Below are 22386 nucleotides of genomic sequence, written 5' to 3'. Positions count from 1 at the left end.
AGCAGAGCAACAGAGACAGCAAGGGTAGCGACCACGAGCAGAGCCTATGTAAATGTTTTCAGAATGCGACTAACATGAAGACACTTGGAACCCTGCAAACGTCCAGGGCCACAAGAAAATACCAGGATGTGGCAACTGGTTATCACAACCTTTCAAAGGTGAGAATGCCCTTTGCCCCAGAAACTCTGCTCTTTGGGAAACACACAGATTAAGAACAGGCTTTTAAGGTCTGGCACTCCTAGGTTAGGTTTGCTCTGTCCCTTCCGAGGAGATCTTGGGCAGCATGCTTGATCACACCCAGTCACCTGTTTATGCTGCAGTAGGGAGGCAGACAAATGTCGCTTTTATAAGCTGTCATTTCTAGGTCAGTCATTTATTTACTTTGTAGTGTCTGTAAAATATAACTGAGATTCATTTTCCACATCTGAGAATACAGAAGAAATGTCTATAAGCACAGCCTTGGTATGGAAATCTTTTTTTCTTATAAATTAACACCCTGTCTCGTGGCTGTCTCCTCTAACTGAATTCAAACCAGTCCCTTCCATTTATAAGGAAACAAACAACATTTTAAAATGCAGTAAATCACAATTCTAATACTATATTCTGGGATATTTTTCAGTAGAAAAGGAACATATCATAAACCAGAAGCAAGCGGAATTCAGTCATTAACTGAATTAAATTAAATTTAAATATCTACCACTCTTAACACAAAGCTTCAGATCTTGCGGAGGACTCTCCACCCCAACTCCAGATCAGGGAAAGTTCCAAACGGATTCAATTCCTTTTGCTCCAAGAGACTGTCATTTTCACTTAGGCTTCAAAGGTTTGCCCGCACCTCCACTCAAAGTCACATCCCAAGAACAGAGAGCAAGAGAAAGAACCCAGCCCAGTGATACACTCCAGGAGGCCCAATGACGGGTAGAAAATGGATCAAAGTGTCAAGAAGGAAGCAGCAAGGTGGGCACCCATCCAGGGTGCAGAAGTCATCTGTTCACAGCCCCACAGCCCACAAGGAGCATGAGCTGCAGCAGCCTTGGGACGGGAACCAGTGTTTAGTGGCTCCCTCAGAACTTTGAGTTTCCTTTCTACAATCTATAATAAACGATTTTACAGAAATAAGAACATGGTAACATTTTAAAAGAGCAAATCCAATTACTAAGAGCAGTTCTGATTGGAATAGCTCTACTTACTGTTCAACGGGTAGAGGTTCCTTTGCTGCTTCTGCAAGCTCTTTCTGTAGCCGGGCTTGCCGCCTCCTAGTGAAGAAAGCCCACTAGTTAATGCTGGCTTCAACAAAGCACAGCACTTCGGCCCTCACGGAAACACTCCAAAGGAGCAAGGGCAGACATGTAATATGCCTCGTACCCCTGTTCAGAGGAAGTCTGTGTCATTCCCGTCCACTGTGATGACCAAGGATCCTTCCTTAGCTTAACGAAACGCCTGCCTGCTTCTCCTTTGGCAGGTGTTCAAGGTGCTACACTGACTTCCAGGTGACCCTGGTGAGTTCACTGCCTTTAAGCTAAGGACTCCACAGCAGAGGCCAAACTATTTTACTGAAACACGAGGGTCGCCTGGCTGGCTCAGATGGCAGAGCATGTGACTCTTGATGTTGGGGGTTATGAGTTTGAGCCCCATGTTGGGGGTAGAGACTGCTTAAAAATAAAATCTTTAACAAAAAATGTAAATATGAGACAGAATAAAAAAGCACAGCTCATGTTGTAATATGACAGAAACTTAAGAAAAGTTAAAAATGGGGTGCCTGGGTGGCTCAGTGGGTTAAAGCCTCTGCCTTTGGCTCAGGTCATGATCCCAGGATTGTGGGATCGAGCCCCGCATCGGGCTCTCTGCTCGGCGGGGAGCCTGCTTCCTCCTCTCTCTCTGCCTGCTTCTCTGCCTGTCAAATAAATAAATAAAATCTTAAAAAAAAAAAAAAAAAAGTTAAAAATACAGAGAAGTATAAAACGAGAAAATAAAAGCCACAGTCTTGCCACGCAAAAATAAACACTATTAACAATATAGTTCCTTTTTAAACTTTTAAATTCATTCAAATTTTGGATCATGTCCTATGAAAACATTTCCTACCCTATTTTCAGTTACATTAATTACATGTATTTTCTTGGGTCACTAAGTACTCCTAAGACGTGTATTTTTAGATGACTTCGTAAAACTGCACTGTATGAAAATATCAGTTTATTTCTCCCCCAAGGGAGATACTGCTTATTTTTTATTACTATGAGTAATGTGCCATCACAAAATAATACCCGTGACCAAGTCTTGGGACTTGCTTAAAATAAAGTCCAACGAGTGGGAACACTTCTCAGGTCATGCCTAGGTGGCCTTGGGAGGTGGCGGAATGGGCTTTCCACAGACAATGTGAAGGTGCTTCCCCCTTCCGCCCGACAGCCCTCCAGGCCAGCTTTCCTGACCGTGCGCACTCCTGCTTCCATCAACTCCCTGCGCCTCACACCTGCCGGGGGGCTCGCCTGTCTCATCCACTCTGCGGCAGGATATTTACCTAATGATTGATTGCATCTCTTTGATTGCTTTTGTGTCAAGAAATCGGAAAATTTTATACAGTCCACTTTTTACTTCTATTTTTTTAATGTTTGGGAAGTCCTCATACTATTTAGAAATTTTTCATAAAATAAGAAGCAGGTATCACATTTTTCATCTCTACCTTACGTTATCAGTTTTTATACAGATTCTGAAATCTACTTGAATATGTTATTTGGTAGAATTAGTAATCATTATGATGACTCCTTCCTATTTTCATTCTTTCAGATTAACTGCAAGCATCTTTTCAAATTCTAAACTACAGACACAGGGCCTTAAAATTGTATGTTATGGGGTACCTGGGTGGCTCAGTGGGTTAAGCCTCTGCCTTCGGCTCAGGTCATGATCTCAGGGTCCTGGGACTGATTCCTGCAACGGGCTCTCTGCTCAGCAGGGAGCCTGCTTCCTTCTCTCTCCCTGCCTGCCTCTCTGCCTCCTTGTGATTTCTGCCAAATAAATACATAAAATCTTTAAAAAAAAAAAAAGAAAGAAAGAAAAAGAAAAATCGTATGTTCTAATCTGTTGACCACTTACTGTCCGTTTTCTCAGTGGATTTTCTTAGGCTTTCTAAGTGGGTAAGCATGAGCCCCCGTCCCTTCTAGTGGCCTTGCATTCTACATTCTATCTGGTCAGATGGCCAAAACATCAGTCAGACTTGAAGAGAGTGAGCCCTTCCTTCTGTTCCTGGTTTTGATATGTGTTAGACTCTCCGTGGAAATTTTCAACACACACACTTCCCTCCATTAAGACCGAATCTGGTGTCTAGGATGGATGGTCTCCCTGTTAAGAACGCTATCGGAGGGCACCTGGGTGGCTCAGTGGGTTAAGTCGCTGCCTTCGGCTCAGGTCATGATCGCGGGGTCCTGGGATCAAGTCCCGCATCGGGCTCTCTGCTCAGCAGGGAGCCTGCTTCCCTTCCTCTCTCTCTGCCTGCCTCTCTGCCTACTTGTGATCTCTGTCAAATAAATAAATAAAATCTTAAAAAAAAAAAAAAAAAGAACGCTATCGGCTGTTGGCTGCTGCTATGTGTGTTTATTAAAAGCTTTTGTTCCAAGTTGAAGGGTTTTTATCAGGACTGGGAACTGAGTCTGAGCAAATGGCATTTTTGGGGTCTACTGTAGTGGCCCTACAGTTTATCATCCAAGGTGATAGATTTAATTTATTTCCAGATACACCGTCTTTTAATTCCTGGGGTAAGTCCTACTAGGACTGCAGTAAACTAAAAAAAAAAAAAAAAGTACTGGGGCACCTGGGTGGCCCAGTCAGTTAAGGAACCATCTCTTGATTTTGGCTCAGGTCATGATCTCAGGGTTTTGGGATGGAGCCCCGTATGCACTAGGCATGGAGCCAGAGATTTTCTCTTTCCCCCTCAGCTCCCCTCCACCCCACCCCTTGTGTGGGCACACACACTCTCTTTGGGGGTGCGGGGGAGGTACCAGTGACTCTGACTTAGGAATTTCACATCTATGTTCATGTGAGGTTAGACCGTAGCCTTTTTGTTATACTATCCAGAGCTTTGGTATGGATGTGGTTGGTGTTATAAAATCAGGGATGGGAAAAATTCCAATCTTTTTTAAATTCTGGTTTACCTTCCGTTGTTCAAGAATTAGCTTTTCTCCTTGACACACTGAAAGAATTCACTGGCAAAAATTGTACAGGCCAAAGCCCTTTTGGAAGGTAATCCTCCGCTTAGCTGTAAGTGTTCTAATAAATGCAAATCTCTTTTACGTGCACCACTGAGATTTCTGATTTTATTAGTGTTTTCTGGCCAGCTTGTGCCATCCCACAAGGCTCTACTTTACTAAAAATGGGAATCACTACCTGTGGAATGGTGTCTCACCTTGAATCTTTTTCATTCTCTGCATTTAGGCGATTGGCTTCCTGGGCTTTCTCAGCCATCCACCTGGTGACCAGCTCCTGGTTCTCTTCAGTAGTTTTCCTCAGTTTCTCCTCCAAGGCAGTAAACGTGATCTGCAGGGCATCATACTCATCCTTCAGGGTCTGGTTGGCTCTTTCAAGGTCCTGAAGCTTACTGCGTAGTTCTTGGCACTCCGTCTCCAGGTCAGAGATAGTCTGTAAGCATTCTGCAATTCTGAAAGCAGGACGTGGAGAAGAGGAATGGGCCCGCTCGGGAGCCCTGTGAGGAGCCAGGGCACCTTGCCAGGTGCTGGAGCTCCATGAGCATGGGCCCCCTACAATAACGTCAGCCATCACACCAGGTGCCACGGGGGACTCATGTTTATGAACATCTCACTTAGCCAAGCCCAGCCCCAGTGGTTTACAGGACAAGCCGATTAGGAGAGGAATTTTACCTAGGGTAAAATTCACCCAGGCGATGAAGGACTAGAAAAGCAGGATTTGAAAAGGGAACTTTTGATGCCTATATAGAGTACTAACAGGGGCTCAAAAGAGGGCTAGAAATTCTGCACTTTCTGTTGGTTCTATCACTCGATAAGCAAAGATGCCTTTCTAAGCCTTTAGAGACTCCTGTCTGCAGAGCAAGGAAAAAAGGCACAGAGGAAACCCAGGCTTCCCTCCAGCTCAAAGGTCCTACAATTTGGAATTCCAGGCTTCTCCCTGATCAAGAATTATCCTGCCAACAAACTCATCCCTGTTCCCAAAGGCCACAGGCTCACTCTGGCACCATCTCCACCACAGAAGACGCTAGCTCTCCTATGCAGTGGCCATAGGGAGAGCCATGAATGCTTCGGGGACACTCACAAGGGCCAAGGGTACTTGCCAGGGGCATGCTGGGAACCCGCAAGACTGAGGGCACTGTCCTTGCCTCTGTCATCCTTAGCAGGTAGATAAAAATCCCAGGCTGTGCATGCAAAGAAGTGACACTCCTGCTGAGTCCCATGTGGTGACCATTTGCCAGCAATCACCACTGGCTCCGCCCACGAGAGTACAATAAACAGAGTGCAACCCCGTGGCCAGCCCTGAAGAAGGCATCATCTCTACTCACTTTGCTTCATTCATCTGCATCTCCCTGTCCTTCTGCTGCATTTGGTTATTCAGGTCAATCACCAATTGAGCTAACTGGGGAAAGGAAAACACTTGCATCAGTGAGAGAGTTCAGGACCTCAGCTGGAACCTAAACAGTGGGTGCTTTTTAAAATGGGGGGGGGGCTTTTATTTTATTTTTAAGAAAGAAAACGTGCCCTGTAGAGTTGGGCCAAGGCCCCAGGAAGAAACAAGCTGGGTGGCAGCGAGGAGCGGGAGGGCAGATGGGGATGCTCATGGGAATGATGGGAAGTGCTATGGGTCACTGCCAGGTTTCTGCTGAGGACTAATCTGTCCCCCCACTTCAGCCACCTTTCACACACTTCAGCTGATAAAATGATCAATTCAGCTGCAGTGATGAGAAAACACATTTTCTCATAATTTGCCATCAAATCGCCACCCAGGATTAATACAGCCCAGGACATTTTTTATGTCCTTTCTAATGAATTTTTCAGAAATTGCAGGGTTCACTCTCAAATACCCTAGGAAAGTATTAGTGAGACCCGCCCTCGAACAGGCAGAAGAGCCTGCTTCTTTCCCTCGAAGTTTCTCCACTTGTACCTTTCATGCCACCTGGGAGTGGAGCGACCGGCAGCTACCCTAGTGGCCTGCCCTCTTGCTGATGGAGGAAAAGCCCTTGGCTTTCCCGATGCTGCATTCCCAGAGAGAGGATGATGCCACATGTAGACAGGACAGCTGCAAATTCTAGTGCAAGCGCCCTTCTACCTGTTCTCCCCCACCGCAGGGCCTGCGCAGAGCAGAGATGAGGAGCAGCTATCAGTACCTCCCCACGTTTCTTGTGTAGCTCAGTCAGTTCTTCTTGGTGTTTAATCCTCAGCTGGGCCATCTCTTGTAGCTGACTATCATTCCAGGCACCATCGTGTCCAGGACTAAGTCCCCAAACCAGACAGATGAAGGAATGTGCAAAAAAGAGAGGAAAGAGAAAAAAAACAAAACATCAGACCCCAAACCTCCTCAGTTGGGCAGTGAAACAGTAACCTCAGAATTTTGAACCTGTACGTGACAACACAGCCAATAAAGCCATTCATTTTCTCCGGGACAATGGGGTTCTAAGCCACTACAAACCTGAAGTAGAAAGTAGGAAACACGAGACATGGTAAAATAAACCAACCACAACTTGAATCACAGGTCGTGTCAGGAACAAAGCATGGATTCCAGATGAGGATTAGGTAAACATGGAGGAGACAACAAGGTCCAGTCACTCGACAAATGTTTGAGTGCCAACTACATGCCAGGCACTGACCTTGGACCTGGGGAGAAGGCAGTGAACACAAAGCTTTGCTCTCAGGTGACAGATAAACAGTTAAGAGCAGACACAGTGAGTAAGTAAATACGTGAAGTCCAGTGGTCAGACATGCTTTGAAGAGAAACTAAGCAGGGTAAAGTTGGGGACAGAGCAACAGGGTTCCTGTTCTGTAGGGGGTACCCTGAGAGGAGGCTTCTCTGAGAGGAGAACATCACTGAGGACCGGAAGGAAGTAAGAAGCCAGCCACATGGCCCCTGGAAGCTGGACCCTCAAGTGAAGAGGGAACGTCAACTGTTAGAAAGGCCTGGAGAAGGCAGCCTAGCTGGTGTCCTCGGAGAAAGTATGAGTGGAGCTCCACATGCAGGAGGGTAGAGAAGACGGTCAGGGAGGAGGTGGGGAGACCACGCAGAACCTCCCAGGCTCCTCCTGGGACAATGACTGGAAGCCACTGCAGTGTCGTGAGCAGAGGAATCACTTAAGTTTTAACAGGATTGTTATGGTTGCTGGGTGGAGAGCAGACCATGGCAGTGGTGGAGAGGAAGGGGTAGAAACAGGGAGACCAGTTCATGGGCTGTTACAAAGTCCAGCTCAGATCAAGGTGGTAGCAGTAGAGGCAGTGAGATGTGGTCAGATCCTAGATCTATTCTGAAGAGAGAGCTCACAGGACTTGCCTTTTGAGTTGGCTGGAGAGTCCAAGGGAAAGGAAGGAGTGGAGGAGGACTCCAGGGCTTTGGGCCTGAGCAAGTGTGAAAGGTGCAGGCACCACCTACTGAGACAGGAGGGACTGGGGTTTGGGAAAGACCTGAAGAGTGTGGTGTGGACACCCAAGGGAGTGTGTGGAGTGGAAATCGGCCGTAAGAGTCTGCATGTCAAGTACAGAAATCCAAGCGAGAGGCGAACAAGTGGAAGTTGTCAGCAAACAGACGTATCTGAAGCCCCAGAGCTGAGCTCAATGCCCTCAAGAGTTCACATAGTTTTGGAGGCTTGGCAGGGGCTCGCACCCCAGGTCAGAAACAACGGGTGACTGACCTGTGCATTTTAGCTCAGGACTGGGGCTGCAGCTGCAGAGGAGAACCATCAGAAGACAGACACTTAAACCACCACTGGGGGAAAGCACAAGATGGGGACGAGGAAGACACTGGAAAAGTAGGACACCAGCACCTGAAGGGAGGGGAGAACGGCCTCTTCTGTATGCCCTGTCATAAACAAGAGGGGAAAGGGAGCAGTGTGACACTCCTTCCCTCTAAAGGTACTTCTATGACATGTTCCAAGCCCATCCTAATACCTCATCCTTTGAGGCACTCTAATACTTCCCCAATCTTCACCCATGAAGTAGAAGCCAAGAGATTAGAAAGTGGAACACACTGTACAGGAAGTCACCCTAAATTAGGCATAAGAACTAGAAATTATTTTTATCAAATCCTCTTATGTTAATGCAAAGCACTGTGAAATATGCAAATGTACAAGCAGTCCCTTCTTTCAAGAGCGCATCAGGTCACTCCCTGCTTGCGTGGTGCTGCGGATGGATGACAAGGACACCGGGCAGCCATGGTCTAAAGTGGTGGTTCTCAGATCATCTGATTACAGATTACGGGCCTTACTAACTTACTGAAACGGTAGGTCTGGTGTGGGGCCCAAGATTCTGCATTTCTAACAATTTGTTAGATGCTGCCATCTAGGAAACACGCAGGAAATGAATGGAATCAACTACTTCTATGCTGTAATCTATGCAGAAAGCAAAGGGATTAAAACACTTCAGGAGGGATGCAGAGAAGAGATCCAGATAAAGCTTTTTAAGCACAGGTGGTAGTATTTTAAGAATAACTAGGACGAGGGGCGCCTGGGTGGCTCAGTGGGTTAAAGCCTCTGCCTTCGGCTCAGGTCATGATCCCAGGGTTCTGGGATCGAGCCCCGCATCGGGCTCTCTGCTCAGCAGGGAGACTGCTTCCTCCTCTCTCTCTGCCTGCCTCTCTGCCTACTTGTGATCTCTGTCTGTCAAATAAATAAATAAAATATTAAAAAAAAAAAAAGAATAACTAGGACGAGATGGACAGAACTTAAGGAGACAGAAGGGCAAAAGAGGCCACCAGGCCCATCTTCTGTAAATACCCTTCTGGCACCATCAAACACCCACTTGAGCTGCTCTACCCCAAGGGACTAATGGATAGACGCACAAGAGTGTGTGAGTGAAGGATGAACATGCCTGAGTGAGTGACTACCAATGAGGAGGGGCAGGACACTGAGGGAAAAAGGAATCATTGACGACTTGTGGGAAATAAGGGCACCATTAATAGAAACAAGGCTGTCAGGAGAGGCCTCATTAGGGGCTCAAGTTTTTAGGAAAGGAAGGACCTCCAATTAAATTACCATTCAGTGATATTCAATCAAAAGAATTATTATTTTTCTACTTATAGCACCTTTCCAAGCAAATGAACTTGATTGACCAATACAGGAGAGAGAAACACGGTCACCAAGAGTCTAATTAGATAGAAACAAAATATTTCAAGTTTTCAGCTGATTTAGATGAAAAAGGTAAAATGGCATTTTCTATACCTAATATTGACCAGAAGGCTACAACTAATATTTTAAATACTACAGTAGACCTCCCAGGGCCACAGTCAGGAAGCAGCTCTTGAATTTATTGTTAAGCAAGGACAGAACCTGGGCTGGACCCTCTGTTCCTCCTTCCCACTGTGGTCTGCCAGGGGACCAGATGAGGAAACACGGATGGCAGGCAGTTCCACAGCAGATTTAACTACAGGGATAAATAAATTCGGCTGCACCTTACACTTCTGGGTTTAAAAAACCCTTAAATTAATACCAACTCATTTTTACAGTTGCTAAATGTTATCTGACATGTAAAAAAAGTACACAGATTCTAGAGTAGTGATGAGGGCTATTCCCATACTGACCCTCAAATTTAATATGCAAACATGATAAACATCTGGAAACATGATAAACATCTGGAAAAAAACAGTAAGATGATAGAATGATTCTATTTAAACTGTTTCTGATGAAATCTGGCTTTCAGATTTTTTTGGACCATGGCCCTCAAAAAGAAATATAGCTTATGGGGCACCTGGGTGGCTCAGTCAGTTAGGTGTCTGCCTTCGGCTCAGGTTATGATCCCGGGATCTTGGGATTGAGCCCCGCATCGGGCGCCCTGCTCAGTGACAAGTCTGCTTCTCCCTCTCCCTCTAACCCTCCCCCTGGCCGTGAGGACACACTCACTCACTCTCTCTCAAATGAATAAATACGAGAAAACAAAAACTTAAAAAAAAAAAATACTTTACACGAATGACCCATGTAAACACATCAAACTTCTCATCATGAACACATATGTGCATATTTAATGAAACAATACTTATCCTTTCTATTAAAATGCAAGGTTTTCCTAATCTTTCTTTAAAAAAAAGCTTAGGCACCTGGGTGGCTCAGTCATTAAGCATCTGCCTTTGGCTCAGGTCATGATCCCAGGGTCCTGGGATGGAACCCTGTGTTGGGCTCCCTGCTCAGAGGGAAGCCTGCTTCTCCCTCTCCCACTCCCCCTGCTTGTGTTCCCTCTCTCGCTAGGTCTCTGACAAATAAATTTTTAAAAAATCTTTAAGTAAAATAAATAAATAAAGTTTGCTGCGACCTGCTAGCTTAATTTCACTCTACTAAAATACGCTGAAAACCACAGAACTTAAAAAGCATCAAACAGACCTGTACTGTATAAAAAGCACTTCATGTTTATGCACCAGTCAATCCTGTATTAATAAGATCTGTGTAAATCTGCTCAAGAATGCCTACTTGGGTGATTACTCAGAAAAAGTGAACCCCGTAGGCTGATGGAGGAATTGGCCCAGTTAGCCGCCTTGAGTGACTTCTAAGGCTTAACAACACCTACTGAAAAGCCTTCTTGGTGGGTACATACCCTCAAAGAAAGGATTTTAGTTACTTGGCTTCAAAAGTTCTTATCTGGAAGGAACTGACAAAAACTGGAGCACAGAAACAGTACCTCTCAATTAGAAAAGTGACAGCTAAACCGAGATCCGTTTTAACTGAAGAGACACAAGCAACAAAGGATAGTTTCAAAATACCTTATCTCATGCCTGTTGGGGATGTCATGCTTTTCAGCTTGTAGCTTATGGGCCAGCACTGAATGAAGATCTGACTTTTCTAGCAACTTGTTATCTATTAAAAAGGAAAAGAAGAAACACATTATTATAACTGATGCATACCTTATCACTACTTCATATCCTGTAAATATTTGGACCAAAAAAAACCCATAGGGGACAACTGGGTACGTTTCACTTTCATGAGGTGTCAAAGTACCAGGTGCTGCACCTGGACAGCAATTGTAGCAACTGTCCAAAACCCAGGAACATACACTCCTTCAATACTTCCTGGCCTAAGCAGGAGCAGCCCAGCGAAAGGAACCTGTGGAAGCATCCTTACAAGAATGTCCCCCACTTACCTATGTTTATCTCAGGAGTTACAAACAAAACAAAACAAACCCAGTGGAAAAATGAAACATTATGTACCTTATTATTACATTTGGAAAACGTAATTTTTAGATCAAGGCACTAGAAATACAATATGAATGAGAGTCCTTGGCCTTGAGGAACTCAAGTATAGCAGAGGGTCAAGTATACGGACTAGAAGAGTTATCTTTACTCATATGCTTGGATGGTTTGACAGAGTCCAGGCAGGAGGGCCAGCAGTGATCCGGCAAGCAGACAGAAATGAAAGCTGGAACCAACATATGAAAGAGCAGAATGAAAAATTCACACCTTTTCTTACTGGCCATGGTAAAATAACAGATTTTAACAGCAGGCGGTGGCATAGACATTTACTAGTAAGAAGTCAAAGATTATTCTGAAGTTCTTTGCTCAGGTGACTTTGGAAGATACTAATGTGTCAAAGAATACAAGAGTGGAGAACCTAAGGAAGAAAAGGAGTTTTCCTTCTACAAGTAACAAATGTGACAGGAAACATGATGCAGGAATTCAAAGGACAAGTAGTTACGAATGACAGTCACACAGGGACTGGCAAAGTGGGAGGGGGCACTAAGCAAAACAAGAGACTGATTACGGGAAACTCGCTAAACAGCTACATTTGATAGGGACTATCGGAAATCCTCAAAGTCTGAGATTAGAACTGCTCTAGAACAAAATTTTGATAGGATTTATGCTAGCGAATATTACTGCTGGAAGGCCTTATCTTTTTCTTCTTAAAGAGAGTCTTGAGTTCTACCTCTCTTTTATATATGGAAATGGAACTCCTGGGCAGAAACAGAAATAGTCTTGGTTTAGGTTAATTTAATCAACCAGTTCAGCAGAACAGGGAAGTATAGTTCCAACCCTGGGTGTTCACGCACATCAAAGGGTTCTAATAAGATCTTCAAAATGTCACACCAGAGGTGGGTGCCCTGAGATATTAGGTCTTTCAAAGGACAGGAGGTATTCAGGAGGGACCCTCCCTGAAAGTTCCTCTCACTAAAGAGAAGGATCCAGCTGAAGGGAAGCTGCCATCTGTCCTTACAGTCTCTTTTCATCTTTCTCTTTAGGTTCAGAGGCAGAAGCTGAACCTGACTGGCCTGGGAAGGGAAGAAGAGAGGATTGAAGGTGTTCCACAGGCAAAATGAAAATGGCCCCCCAGATATCAATCGCTGACCTAAAGACAAAAGCTCTAACAGGCAAAGGTTGTCTTTCTCTCCAGCCCCCTAACTGCCTCTCGTATCAGTCTGGACTCCTAGCCCCTCAGGCAAGCACTATTCACCATAGCTATTTAATGACATGTTCCCTCTCCAGCATGGTCTTCTGATTTTTCTCCTACATTCTCCCCGCTCCCATCAAAATGACTATTTTCAATGCTGAAAAACCATCCAATCTCTATCAATGCAATTATAGCAACTTCTGTTAATAGACTATTTCGTAGATGGCTTTCAAAGCACTTATACACAGTTTTTATGAAGCGGGCAGGGCGAGATTCGCCCCTTTTACAGATGCAGCAAATCAGACTCAGAAAGGTAAGTGAAAAGATCAGTAAGGTGTGGAGTCAAACTTCCAGCCCAATGGGACTGTAAGTTTATTTTAGCTTTTAAGACAAAGCATTCAACAAACACCTGACCACCTGAATTTACATAACCCACTGGGAATCACTTTTGAGTGGGAGGGGATTTCTGTGTTTCTGGCTGTAAGGATCTCTTAGAGTACAAGGAATTAGCACAACAGCAGCACATTATCTCACTCTGCTTCCCACCTTTGCTAAGAGGGTGCGTTCAGTGGAAGCAAGGATGGGTCATTTCTTCAGAACCCCAGTGAGAAAAAAAAACACCAAGTCTGTGTTCAAATCCAGACTCCACAAGAATCTGCTATGCTTCTCCAAGAAAGTTTATTAATCTCTCTCTGCATGGTTTCCTCATGTACAAAAAAGACAAAAGGACCTGCTTCACAGAATTTTCAAGAAGATAAAGAGAAATAACACATGCCGCTTATCTACCGAAGCACTCAAACCACTCTGCACATTAGAAATACTTGGGGAGCATCAAAAAACACTCCCATCGGTGTCCCACCCTCACATACTGCAATTTAACTAATCTGGGCTTTTTAATTTTTAAAAGATCCAGGTGATACTAATGTGCAGATCAGTTTGGGAACCACTGATTTAGCACAATCAGAATTCATTAATAGGCGACTATTACTTTGACTCTCACCATCGACATGGACTCCAAACTTTTGTCAGGCTTACTTCAAAGGGTAGATGGAACCATAAGACTGAGGAGTGCTCATTTCTCCCCCTAAATGTGTCATTTATCGGTTCCGTAAAATTGGGGAGGGAGCAAGGAAATGCTCAGGGAGACTCATCTAAGGGTACGAACATTTTTGTACTCAAACTGCAGACAGGGGTGGGGAGAGGAGAAAACCTTCATATTTAAGTTTCCAATAACGATGTCCCAACCAACCAGCAGGATTCAAAATGTGTACCAGTTAAAGAGCACCAAGGTGGACTAAAAAACGAGAGGTCCGAGGAATCAAAGGCTGAATATTTCACAGAGAACAATCTTAATTACATGAGTTAATGCTTAAATACAGTGACCCGTTTCAACCACACGAGGCCCCAAACGGGACGTTTCTGGACCCTATTCAAGTACACAGGCGTGGAAGCTTGGGTTACAAACACAAGCACGAACAGTGCCTGCCCACGAAGAACACACAGTTTAGTAGAGAAAGCTCTCTAAGGTCAGAGAGTAAGATCTAAAAAAACGGCATGGGGCGTCCGCCTCCTAGGGTTTGTGAGGCCGCCGCGAGGCGCGCAGGCTACGCCAGGGGTCCGCCTACAGTTTCCGCCGGCACCCCGCGTGCTGCTGCGAGGTCCGCCCGCCCGCCCGCTCCCCCGGCCGCCCGCCGCTCACACTGCAGGATGATCTCTTCGAATGCCTGCCTCTGTAGCCGGTCCCGCCGCCTCAGCTCCTCCGAAATGTGGCGCTTCCAGCGGGGGAAGTCGGCGGCGCGGAGCCCAGACGACATTTCGCGCGCTGCCCCGGCGCCTTAGCGCCGCCAATCCGAGTAGGGGATGGCGGCCCCGGGCCGCAGCATCGGCTACCAGAGGACGCCGGAAGACCGGCTGCCCAGAGCACACTACCACGCACAGGCCGCCGCCAATGCCGTCAGGGACCGTCTTCCGGCTCTTGCCGGAAAGGGTTGGGGTCAAGGCCGGAAAGCCCGCCTCCTAACCCGTCGTCTTACGCTACACGCATGCGCGTGGCCGATGGCGGCTCAAGGCGCTGAGTAATGACGCCCTCCCGAGGCCGGAAGCGCAGGCGGCAAGAGGCGGCCACTGGGAGGCGTGCGAGCTACGCCGGAGCCTTAGCTGTCGGCGGGAAGGGGAGCGGGAAGGAGCCGTCTGTCGGTTGACGTTTCTTTCGCTGCCTACCCACCCCCGCCGATTTCTATTTTCCTTGGCCTGCCTTTCTTTTCTTTATCGCCTCAGTTTACAAGCAAAAGTGGAGGCCACTCCCCACACAGTAGCTGAATGACCCTAGATGAGTGGCAATCTTGCAAAGCCTCTGTTTCCTAATATGTAAAACGGGGGTCCTCATGATACCCTCCTTGCGTGAAGATTAAAAGGAATAACCTATGTAATGCAGTGAGCGCTATGCCTGGTACATTGCAAGCCTAACTTCACTTAGACCCCCCAGTATCTTCCTACCCAAAAGTCTGGCTGCTTTACACTTTGGCAAGAGTGTCCCATTGCCCTTGGGAATAGGTTTTTTTAAAACGAAGATATGGAATGCAAAGAATAGCTTTAGAAAAATGGGAATAGATTAGCTATGAAGTGTAGAAATTATCTATGACCTAACAGTAAATGGGTTCTTAAAGAAGGTAATCTAAGGGTGGGGACATAAACAGGACTTTGAAAGAGGAAAATGACAGTTTGCCAGTAGATACTGAAGGTGCTCCATGGAAGACAGACTCGAGACGATGGCATTTGTCAAATCAGTAGAATGGAAATGGTCTGTAATAGAATCATCTAAGTTCCATTTACCTTAAATTAAATTAAATTAGTGAATTTACTGCATGAAAATGAAACTGGACGAAACAGGAGGCCAGAGGAGATGAAAGGAATATCAGAGCCTGCCTTCTCTTCCAGTGTGGCTCAAATCCAGTGGAAGGTCCTTCAGAGACAGATTTAAAATCGCCTTTCCTCTCCTGTGGAGGGAGTAGGTCAGTCAGGCTTCTAGAGCTTCAGCTAGAGGCACTTCACTGGCAGTCAGTACTGAGTGATCTGAATTTGTGGGAAAGACTAGGAAGAGTCAGAAATAGGAGGGCCTTTCTCACACACAGAAGAAAATAAGAGTGCGGTTTTCTGAAAGTCACCAAAAATGCCCCCCAAACGTAATAGTGGTATCAACCTCAAAAGACCAGAGTGTCACATAGCATCAAATCTTGACAGTTGAATGTGCTGATTTTCCAGACAAGCTTATGATTAAAACATACTAACAAATTTGCAGAACCAGCGATTCCACTTGTAGAAATTTTTGTTAAATGTTTGGACAGATGTCCATATACAAAAGCATCTGTCATAGTATTGTTCAAAATAGTGGAAAATTAGAAACTATATTTTCAACAGTAAGAGGTTAAATTATTGTATATTTATTGTTCAAAAAATGTTCCTAATAAAAACAGTGTATGCTGTAAGTCTAATTTATGTAAGGGTGCCTGGGTGGCTCAGTTGGTTAAGCAATTGCCTTTGGCTCAGGTCATGATCCCAGGGTCCTAGGATCAAGTCCTGCATCTGGCCCCCTGCTCAGCAGGGAGTCTGCTTCTCCCTCTCCCTCTGCCACTCCCCCTGCTTGTGTGCTCCTGCACTCTCTCTGCCAAATAAATAAATAAAATCTTTTTTTAAAAAACTCTGATTTATGTAAAAGGAGTACATCCTTGGTTCCTCATAGGCAAAATTTGTCAAATGAATAAATATAATTTCTAAATTAAGGGTACTAAGCTCTGCTAAGTGTGCCCTCTCCCTAAGCCACTAGGTTTATCTACTACACTGCAGTCACCTTGGGTCCTTTTTTTTACTCCCCTCCACCCATCATACTCCCTTCCACAACAGGGCGTTTGGATTTATTGTGCCTCTGTTGTTCACACTCTTCCCTTCCGACTTCGAGGTAATTCCTATGTATTAATTCTCAACTCAGTAATCATTGCCTTACCACCTTCAATAACAGAGACCTTCAAAACTAGGTCAGGTCTCCCTACTACATACGTACCTCTCCTTTATAGCAATAATCACACTTACAGCTTCCCATAGTTCTATCATTACCTGATGAAGGTGTGTCTTCCCACCAGATGGTAAATTCTGTGAGGCAGGAGGTGTGTCTCTTTTTGCTCAACATCATAGACAGCAAGAGCATGAAGCTTACTATATCTTGGGTGCTCAGTAAATGCTGTTTATTTTTTTAAGATTTTGTTTATTTATTTATTTGAGAGAGAGAATGAATGAGAGGGACAGGGAGAGAGAATCTGAAGCAGACTCTGCACTCAGCACAAAGCCCAACACGGGGCTTGATCCCAGGACCCTGAGATGGTGACCTGAGCCAAAACCGAATTGGATGCTCAATCAACTGAGTCACTCAAGCGCCCCAGTAAATTCTGTTTAATTGATGAATGGAATATATGAAAATACCGATAGTATTAACTCCAGGCAGTACCATTGCTGGTGTGTTTTTGTTTGTGTTTTAATTTGAATACAGTTGACATGCAGTTTTTATTTTATTTTTTTCTATATCTTTATTTTATTGTTTTTTCTATTGTGTTTTCTAATTATTACCCATTACACTTGTACTACATATGCAATAGAAAGTTATAAAAATGAATATGTATATATGAAGCCCTTTATTCTTCTGGGTGCTAAGCTCTGTGGGACATAACTAATAAGCATGAAAGCTTCCACAGTGTTCTAGCCCATGAACTTTTCTGACTTCCTCACACACTGTAATTCTTTTAATCCTCCTATCGACCCTACTTGGTAAGGTTATTGTTAGCTACTGTTACCATCGTCTTTTTTAAGATTTTGTTTATTTATTTGACACACAGAGAGAGAACAAGCAGGAAGAGTAGCCAAAGAAGAGGGAGAAGAAGGCTCTCGCATGAGCTGAGAGCCTGATGTGGGGCTTGATCCCAGGACCCTGAGATCAGGACCTGAGCTGAAGGCGCCGCTTAATCAACTGAGCCACCCAGGCACCCCTGCTGTTACCATCTTCATCCTTATTTACTTATTTACATCCTTATTTATTACGTATTTACAGATGAGGAACCTGAAGCATGGAGAGGCTAAATAACTTGCTTGAGGACAGCTAGCTATTCAGTGGCAAGACCTGGGTTCCCACACAGGCTCCTGACTCTAGCAGCTGGGTCCTTAACCACTGAACTCCGTTGCCAGGTCTCTTCCAGCTAATACTGCAGTTTGGCTCAACTGGAACATGTAAAACAAAGAATAATTTGAAATGGTATATAATTAATTCCTAAATTAGACAAAAGGGAAGGCATCCTGGCAAAAATCAGTCTGATGTGAAGACTTCAAGTGTATTCCCAGGACCTTGACAGGAATGGCTGGATGGGGATGAGTAATAGGAAGGAAGAGGAGATTAGATTGTCTGAATATTCTGGAGACAGATAATGAGTCTTAAGAGAGAAGTTTTTGTCTTGCTCTGGTTAGTAATGAGTGAAAGATTCAGCTTGCTTTGCTGGAAAGCAACATCTATGAGATTGATTCTGACTGCCTGTAATGGATGTAAGGTGTAAGTAAAATATCCCAAGATTCTTGTAGTAGTATGCTAAGAAGAACAAATTTGCTCAGGAGAGGAGAGGAAGAGGCATCACTCACCAAAGAACTTTCTCTGTGCAAAGTTTTTATCACTGAAGCTGAGTATAACCAGATGGAACATAACAGCATTTCCACTGTTAAAAACTTCCAGAGACTTTCACCCTAACCATCGATGTCTACCTACCTCATCTGTGAGCTCTGCTCCAACTGGGCAGACTTCAAGTTCAACTTTCAGACGACTGACCTATCTACTCTGGTCCTTCCCCTTTAGGTCTTTCCGATTCCTTTTATCTTTCAACTGGCAAGTGTAAACAGTTGAATCCGAGTGTGGATCCCGCACAGGGGTGAGCCCTATGGGGAAGACAGAGGGCCCAGGCTTGGATCCTGATCACAGAGCTCGCTTTTCAGGAAGGGAGATCTGAATGTGCATTATTTAAGGAATATAAAGTAAAAATGAGGGCTGCCTGGGTGGCTCAGTTGGTTAAGTGGCTGCCTTTGGTTCAGGTCATGATCTCAGAGTCCTGGGATCGAGCCCTAAATTGGGCTCCCTACTTATTGGTTACCTGCTTCTCCCTCTCCCTCACCCCCTTCTCCCTGCCCACTTGTGCTCACACACACACACTTTCTCTCCCAAATAAAATCTTAAAAAAAAAAAAAAAAGTAAAAATGGGCTGGCCAGGAGGCTGTGTCAGGGAGGTTTGACTCTTTCCTGGTCCCCTCCCCAGCCTTATTCTTTTTTAAAATATAATTTCTTGTTTTTTTTTTTTAACTGCTGTTGATCTTTAATTCCTTATTTCCACTCCTTTCCACTCTTTCCATAATTAGATCACTAAAAGTGAAAGTAAGCTAAGTTAACCATGTTACTGTGTTAATTGCTGTATAAACACAGTAACTGCTAAATCAAAGGATGGCCAAGAAAACAACCAACGCAGGTTTTCAGACACACTAATGATCCCTCCAAATATCGCTTTTTTATGACAGTAATCATGCTCCCTTATAGGCATGTGTTACTTGGCATTTTTATCCCTTGGCTTTTCTTCGTTCTCTTTAGTGTTGTTGTGTTTGCCTATGTATGGATATTACAGGAAAATTTCATCATGAAGAATCCCTAGGTTCTACAGCCAGACTAAAGCACACGCAGTTCCCGTCATCTACTCTTATGTATGTTGACACTCAGATTTCATATTTTAACAATGACAGTGTCTGAGGTGGGTATTAGCCTTATACCCCAACACAAGCTTTATAGCAGAGCTCAGTTTTCTTAGAGGAAGTCCTTGTTATCTCTCCTCTGTATTGGCCGCCAAATACTGGAAAGGTGGCTGGAGGGTTTGGCATAGCACATTTAACAAGCTGGGAATGTGATCCCTGGCTGGGGAGGGTGTTTGTGGGAAGTTAGCTTCCTTGGTTTGTTTCTTTGATCTTTAAAGAGATGTTTAAATTTCTCCCAGATACTCTGCTGTCTCCTACTGTGAATAACAACCGAACTTTATTGAGTGATTCCTACATGCCAGGACTGGGCTCCACCTGGTTTAACTTTTTCCCCCCCTCTCACCCTACAGATGCAGGTGCTATTAATCTTTCCTTCTACAGGTGTGAAACTGACACACAGAGGTCAAGTAGCTTGTGTATGTCACAGAGTTAGGAAGAGGCAGAACTCAGATTCATTTAAGGAAAACTGACACTTAGATGCAAGAATGAACACCCTCCCCCTATTTAACCATGCTGCTGTGCTGTGTGTTAGCACGTTAGGGTTGTGGCTGGTTTTTTGGGATGAATAGACTATCAGAAGCCTTTTAAAAAAAAAATTATTTATGTATTTTAGAGGAAGGGAGGGGCAGAGGAAGAGGGAGAGAGAATCCTCAAGCAGGCTCCCCGCTGAGCGGGGAGTCTAACACTGGGCTCGACCCCAGGACCCTGAGATCACGACCTGAGCCGAAATCAAGAGTCAGATGCTTAATCGACTGAGCCACCCAGGTGCCCGCAGAATGCTTTTAATGACAAGCAATAGAAGTGCAATTTGAGCTTCCTTAAGGGAGAGGGAGGGGATACACGGATCCAGGTGTCCCGTAGAGCTGGCAGCGGATGGGGAGATGGCTGGACGCCAGGAATCAGAGGAACCAGGATGCAAATCCCATCAGAATGCTCAGCCCTTGGCATCTACTTCCCTCCGTAAGTTGCTGCTTCTTTTTCCTATAGTTTGGCAGCTGGGCTTCTTTTGTTTCTCAGTCTTCCCACCCTGATGGTGAAGACATGGCCCCTGTAAGGGCCTGTCAGTACAGGCAAGCCACTGCTCTGGCACCTCTGAGCCCCGGTTTTAAACTCCTGGGAGAGGAAGCTGTAGGGCTAGCAGATGCCCATGTCTAACGATCTGATGGGGTGAAGGGGCAGCATCGGCCTTCCAGGATGGCTCCCCCTGGCTGGAAGAGAAGAGAATGGTTCTCAGAAGAAGGGAGACATAGGACACAGCTTCTGTTCAGACAGCCCAGCCCCTTCCCTATTCTTTTATGAGCAGATTCTGCCCTCCTGACTACATTCATGGCATTTTCCTGTCCCTCCATGCCGCAAATTAGCCCCAGGAATGAGCACAGAAACCCTTGCCGATCACTGTTCTGCACAGGAACTTTTTTTTTTTTTTTTTAAATAGAAGTTACTCAAATCTTTTTTTTAAAGATTTTATTTATTTATTTGTCAGAGAGAGTGAGCACAGGCAGACAGAGTGGCAGGCAGAGGCAGAGGGAGAAGCAGGTTCCCTGCCGAGCAGGGAGCCCGATGTGGGACTCGATCCCAGGACGCTGGGATCATGACCTGAGCCGAAGGCAGCTGCTTAACCAACTGAGCCACCCAGGTGTCCCTGCACAGGAACTTTTAAACTGGATCTGGGAGAAAGGAGCCTTTTCCTCCTTTGGGTGGGAAGTCTGAGGATATGCATCAGGTTTCATGGGTCGCCATGTGCCCTCCCATGTTTCATGAAAAGTTTAATCTGAAAAGAAAATGGGGCAATCACACAAGGAGAAGAGGAGATGAGAAACTGAGAATCTTGATGGCATTGGAGTCCCTGGTTCCAGCCATTCCTGAAACTAACCCAGTCCTATTCTTTTCCCAGTCTGGTTACTTGAACAAATACATTACTGCATTTCACCAAAGCTGGTTTACACTGTTTTGGTTTTTTGTTGTTGTTGTTTTGTTTTTTGTGGTTTGTTTTTTGTTCTTTTTTTCTTCAGAGAGAGTGAGAGAGACAGAGCACACAAGCAGGGAGGCAGAGGGAGAGGGAGAGAGAAAATCCCAAGCTGGCTCCATGCCCAGTGCAGAGCCTAATTCAAGGCTCGATCTCAGGACCCCAAGATCATGACCGGTGCCCAAATCAAGAATTGAATGCTTAACTGACTGGGCCACCCAGGCGCCCCTACATTGGGTTTTTATTTCCTCTTGCCATCCAAGAACCCTGATTAATACTTCAGACAAGCCCAAGAAAAGACTAGGGCTGTGCGGGCAAAATGGTAGGACCCCCACAGGTGGGCACGAAGTCAGAGTTGTCCCCTTGACAATCTTGACAAACACACTGCTCTTTTCACCAAGCACTTTTGGTGTTAATCAGCACCCCATTTCCAGGCTTTTGGAGAAAATTGTCTTGATCAGAAATCTCCTGAACTGGGGCACCTGGGTGGCTCAGTGGGTTAAAGCCTCCACCTTCGGCTCAGGTCGTGATCCCAGAGTCCTGGGATCAAGCCCCGCATCGGGCTCTCTGCTCAGCGGGGAGCCTGCTTCCCCCTCTCTCTCTGCCTGTCTCTCTGCCTACTTGTGATCTCTGTCTGTCAAATAAATATTTAAAAATCTTTAAAAAAGAAAAAAAAAGAAATCTCCTGAACTTCTGAGAGAGTTCATCTCTGTTCTGAATAATAATATTTGTTGGTGAGAGAAAATGTTCATAACCCAAATGTTACAATTAGAAATATCAGAATAGGGCGCCTGGGTGGCTCAGTTGGTTAAGCAACTGCCTTTTGCTCAGGTCATGATCCTGGAGTCCCGGAATCGAGTCCCACATCAGGCTCCCTGCTCAGCAGGGAGTCTGCTTCTCCTGCTGACCTCTCTCTTCTCATTCTCTGTCTCTCTCTCAAATAAATAAATAAATTCTTTAAAACAACAACAACAACAAAAAAGAAATATCAGAATAGACCTGGAATATGGGAAAATACGGTTGCCTTATGTTAGGTGTATTTTTTCTTCCCCCACAACGGAAAGTGAAGGGACAC

General features: G+C 45.1%; 1 protein-coding gene across 4 annotated transcripts in view; it reads right to left on the bottom strand.

Annotated features, from left to right (window-relative positions):
* Positions 1-14462, bottom strand: part of LOC111142869 (autophagy related 16 like 1) — a 36265-nt gene extending 21803 nt beyond the window's left edge. For 3 of the 4 annotated variants that reach the window (XM_022496244.1, XM_022496253.1, XM_022496262.1), the window contains exons 1-6: positions 14223-14462; positions 10906-10999; positions 6341-6446; positions 5519-5592; positions 4394-4645; positions 1191-1256 (exon numbers count right to left, since the gene is read on the bottom strand). In XM_022496244.1, the coding sequence (XP_022351952.1) occupies positions 1191-1256; positions 4394-4645; positions 5519-5592; positions 6341-6446; positions 10906-10999; positions 14223-14337 (707 nt within the window). In that variant the 5' untranslated portion in view covers positions 14338-14462. The remainder of the gene's footprint in view (positions 1-1190; positions 1257-4393; positions 4646-5518; positions 5593-6340; positions 6447-10905; positions 11000-14222) is intronic. The other variant, XM_022496271.1, reaches the window with a different exon arrangement.
* Positions 14463-22386: the final 7924 nt, after the last annotated feature.

Source organism: Enhydra lutris, unplaced genomic scaffold, assembly GCF_002288905.1.
Source record: "Enhydra lutris kenyoni isolate GAN:26980312 unplaced genomic scaffold, ASM228890v2 scaffoldscaffold1, whole genome shotgun sequence".
Lineage (NCBI taxonomy): Eukaryota > Metazoa > Chordata > Mammalia > Carnivora > Mustelidae > Enhydra > Enhydra lutris.
This window is presented reverse-complemented; position numbering and strand designations above follow the sequence as displayed.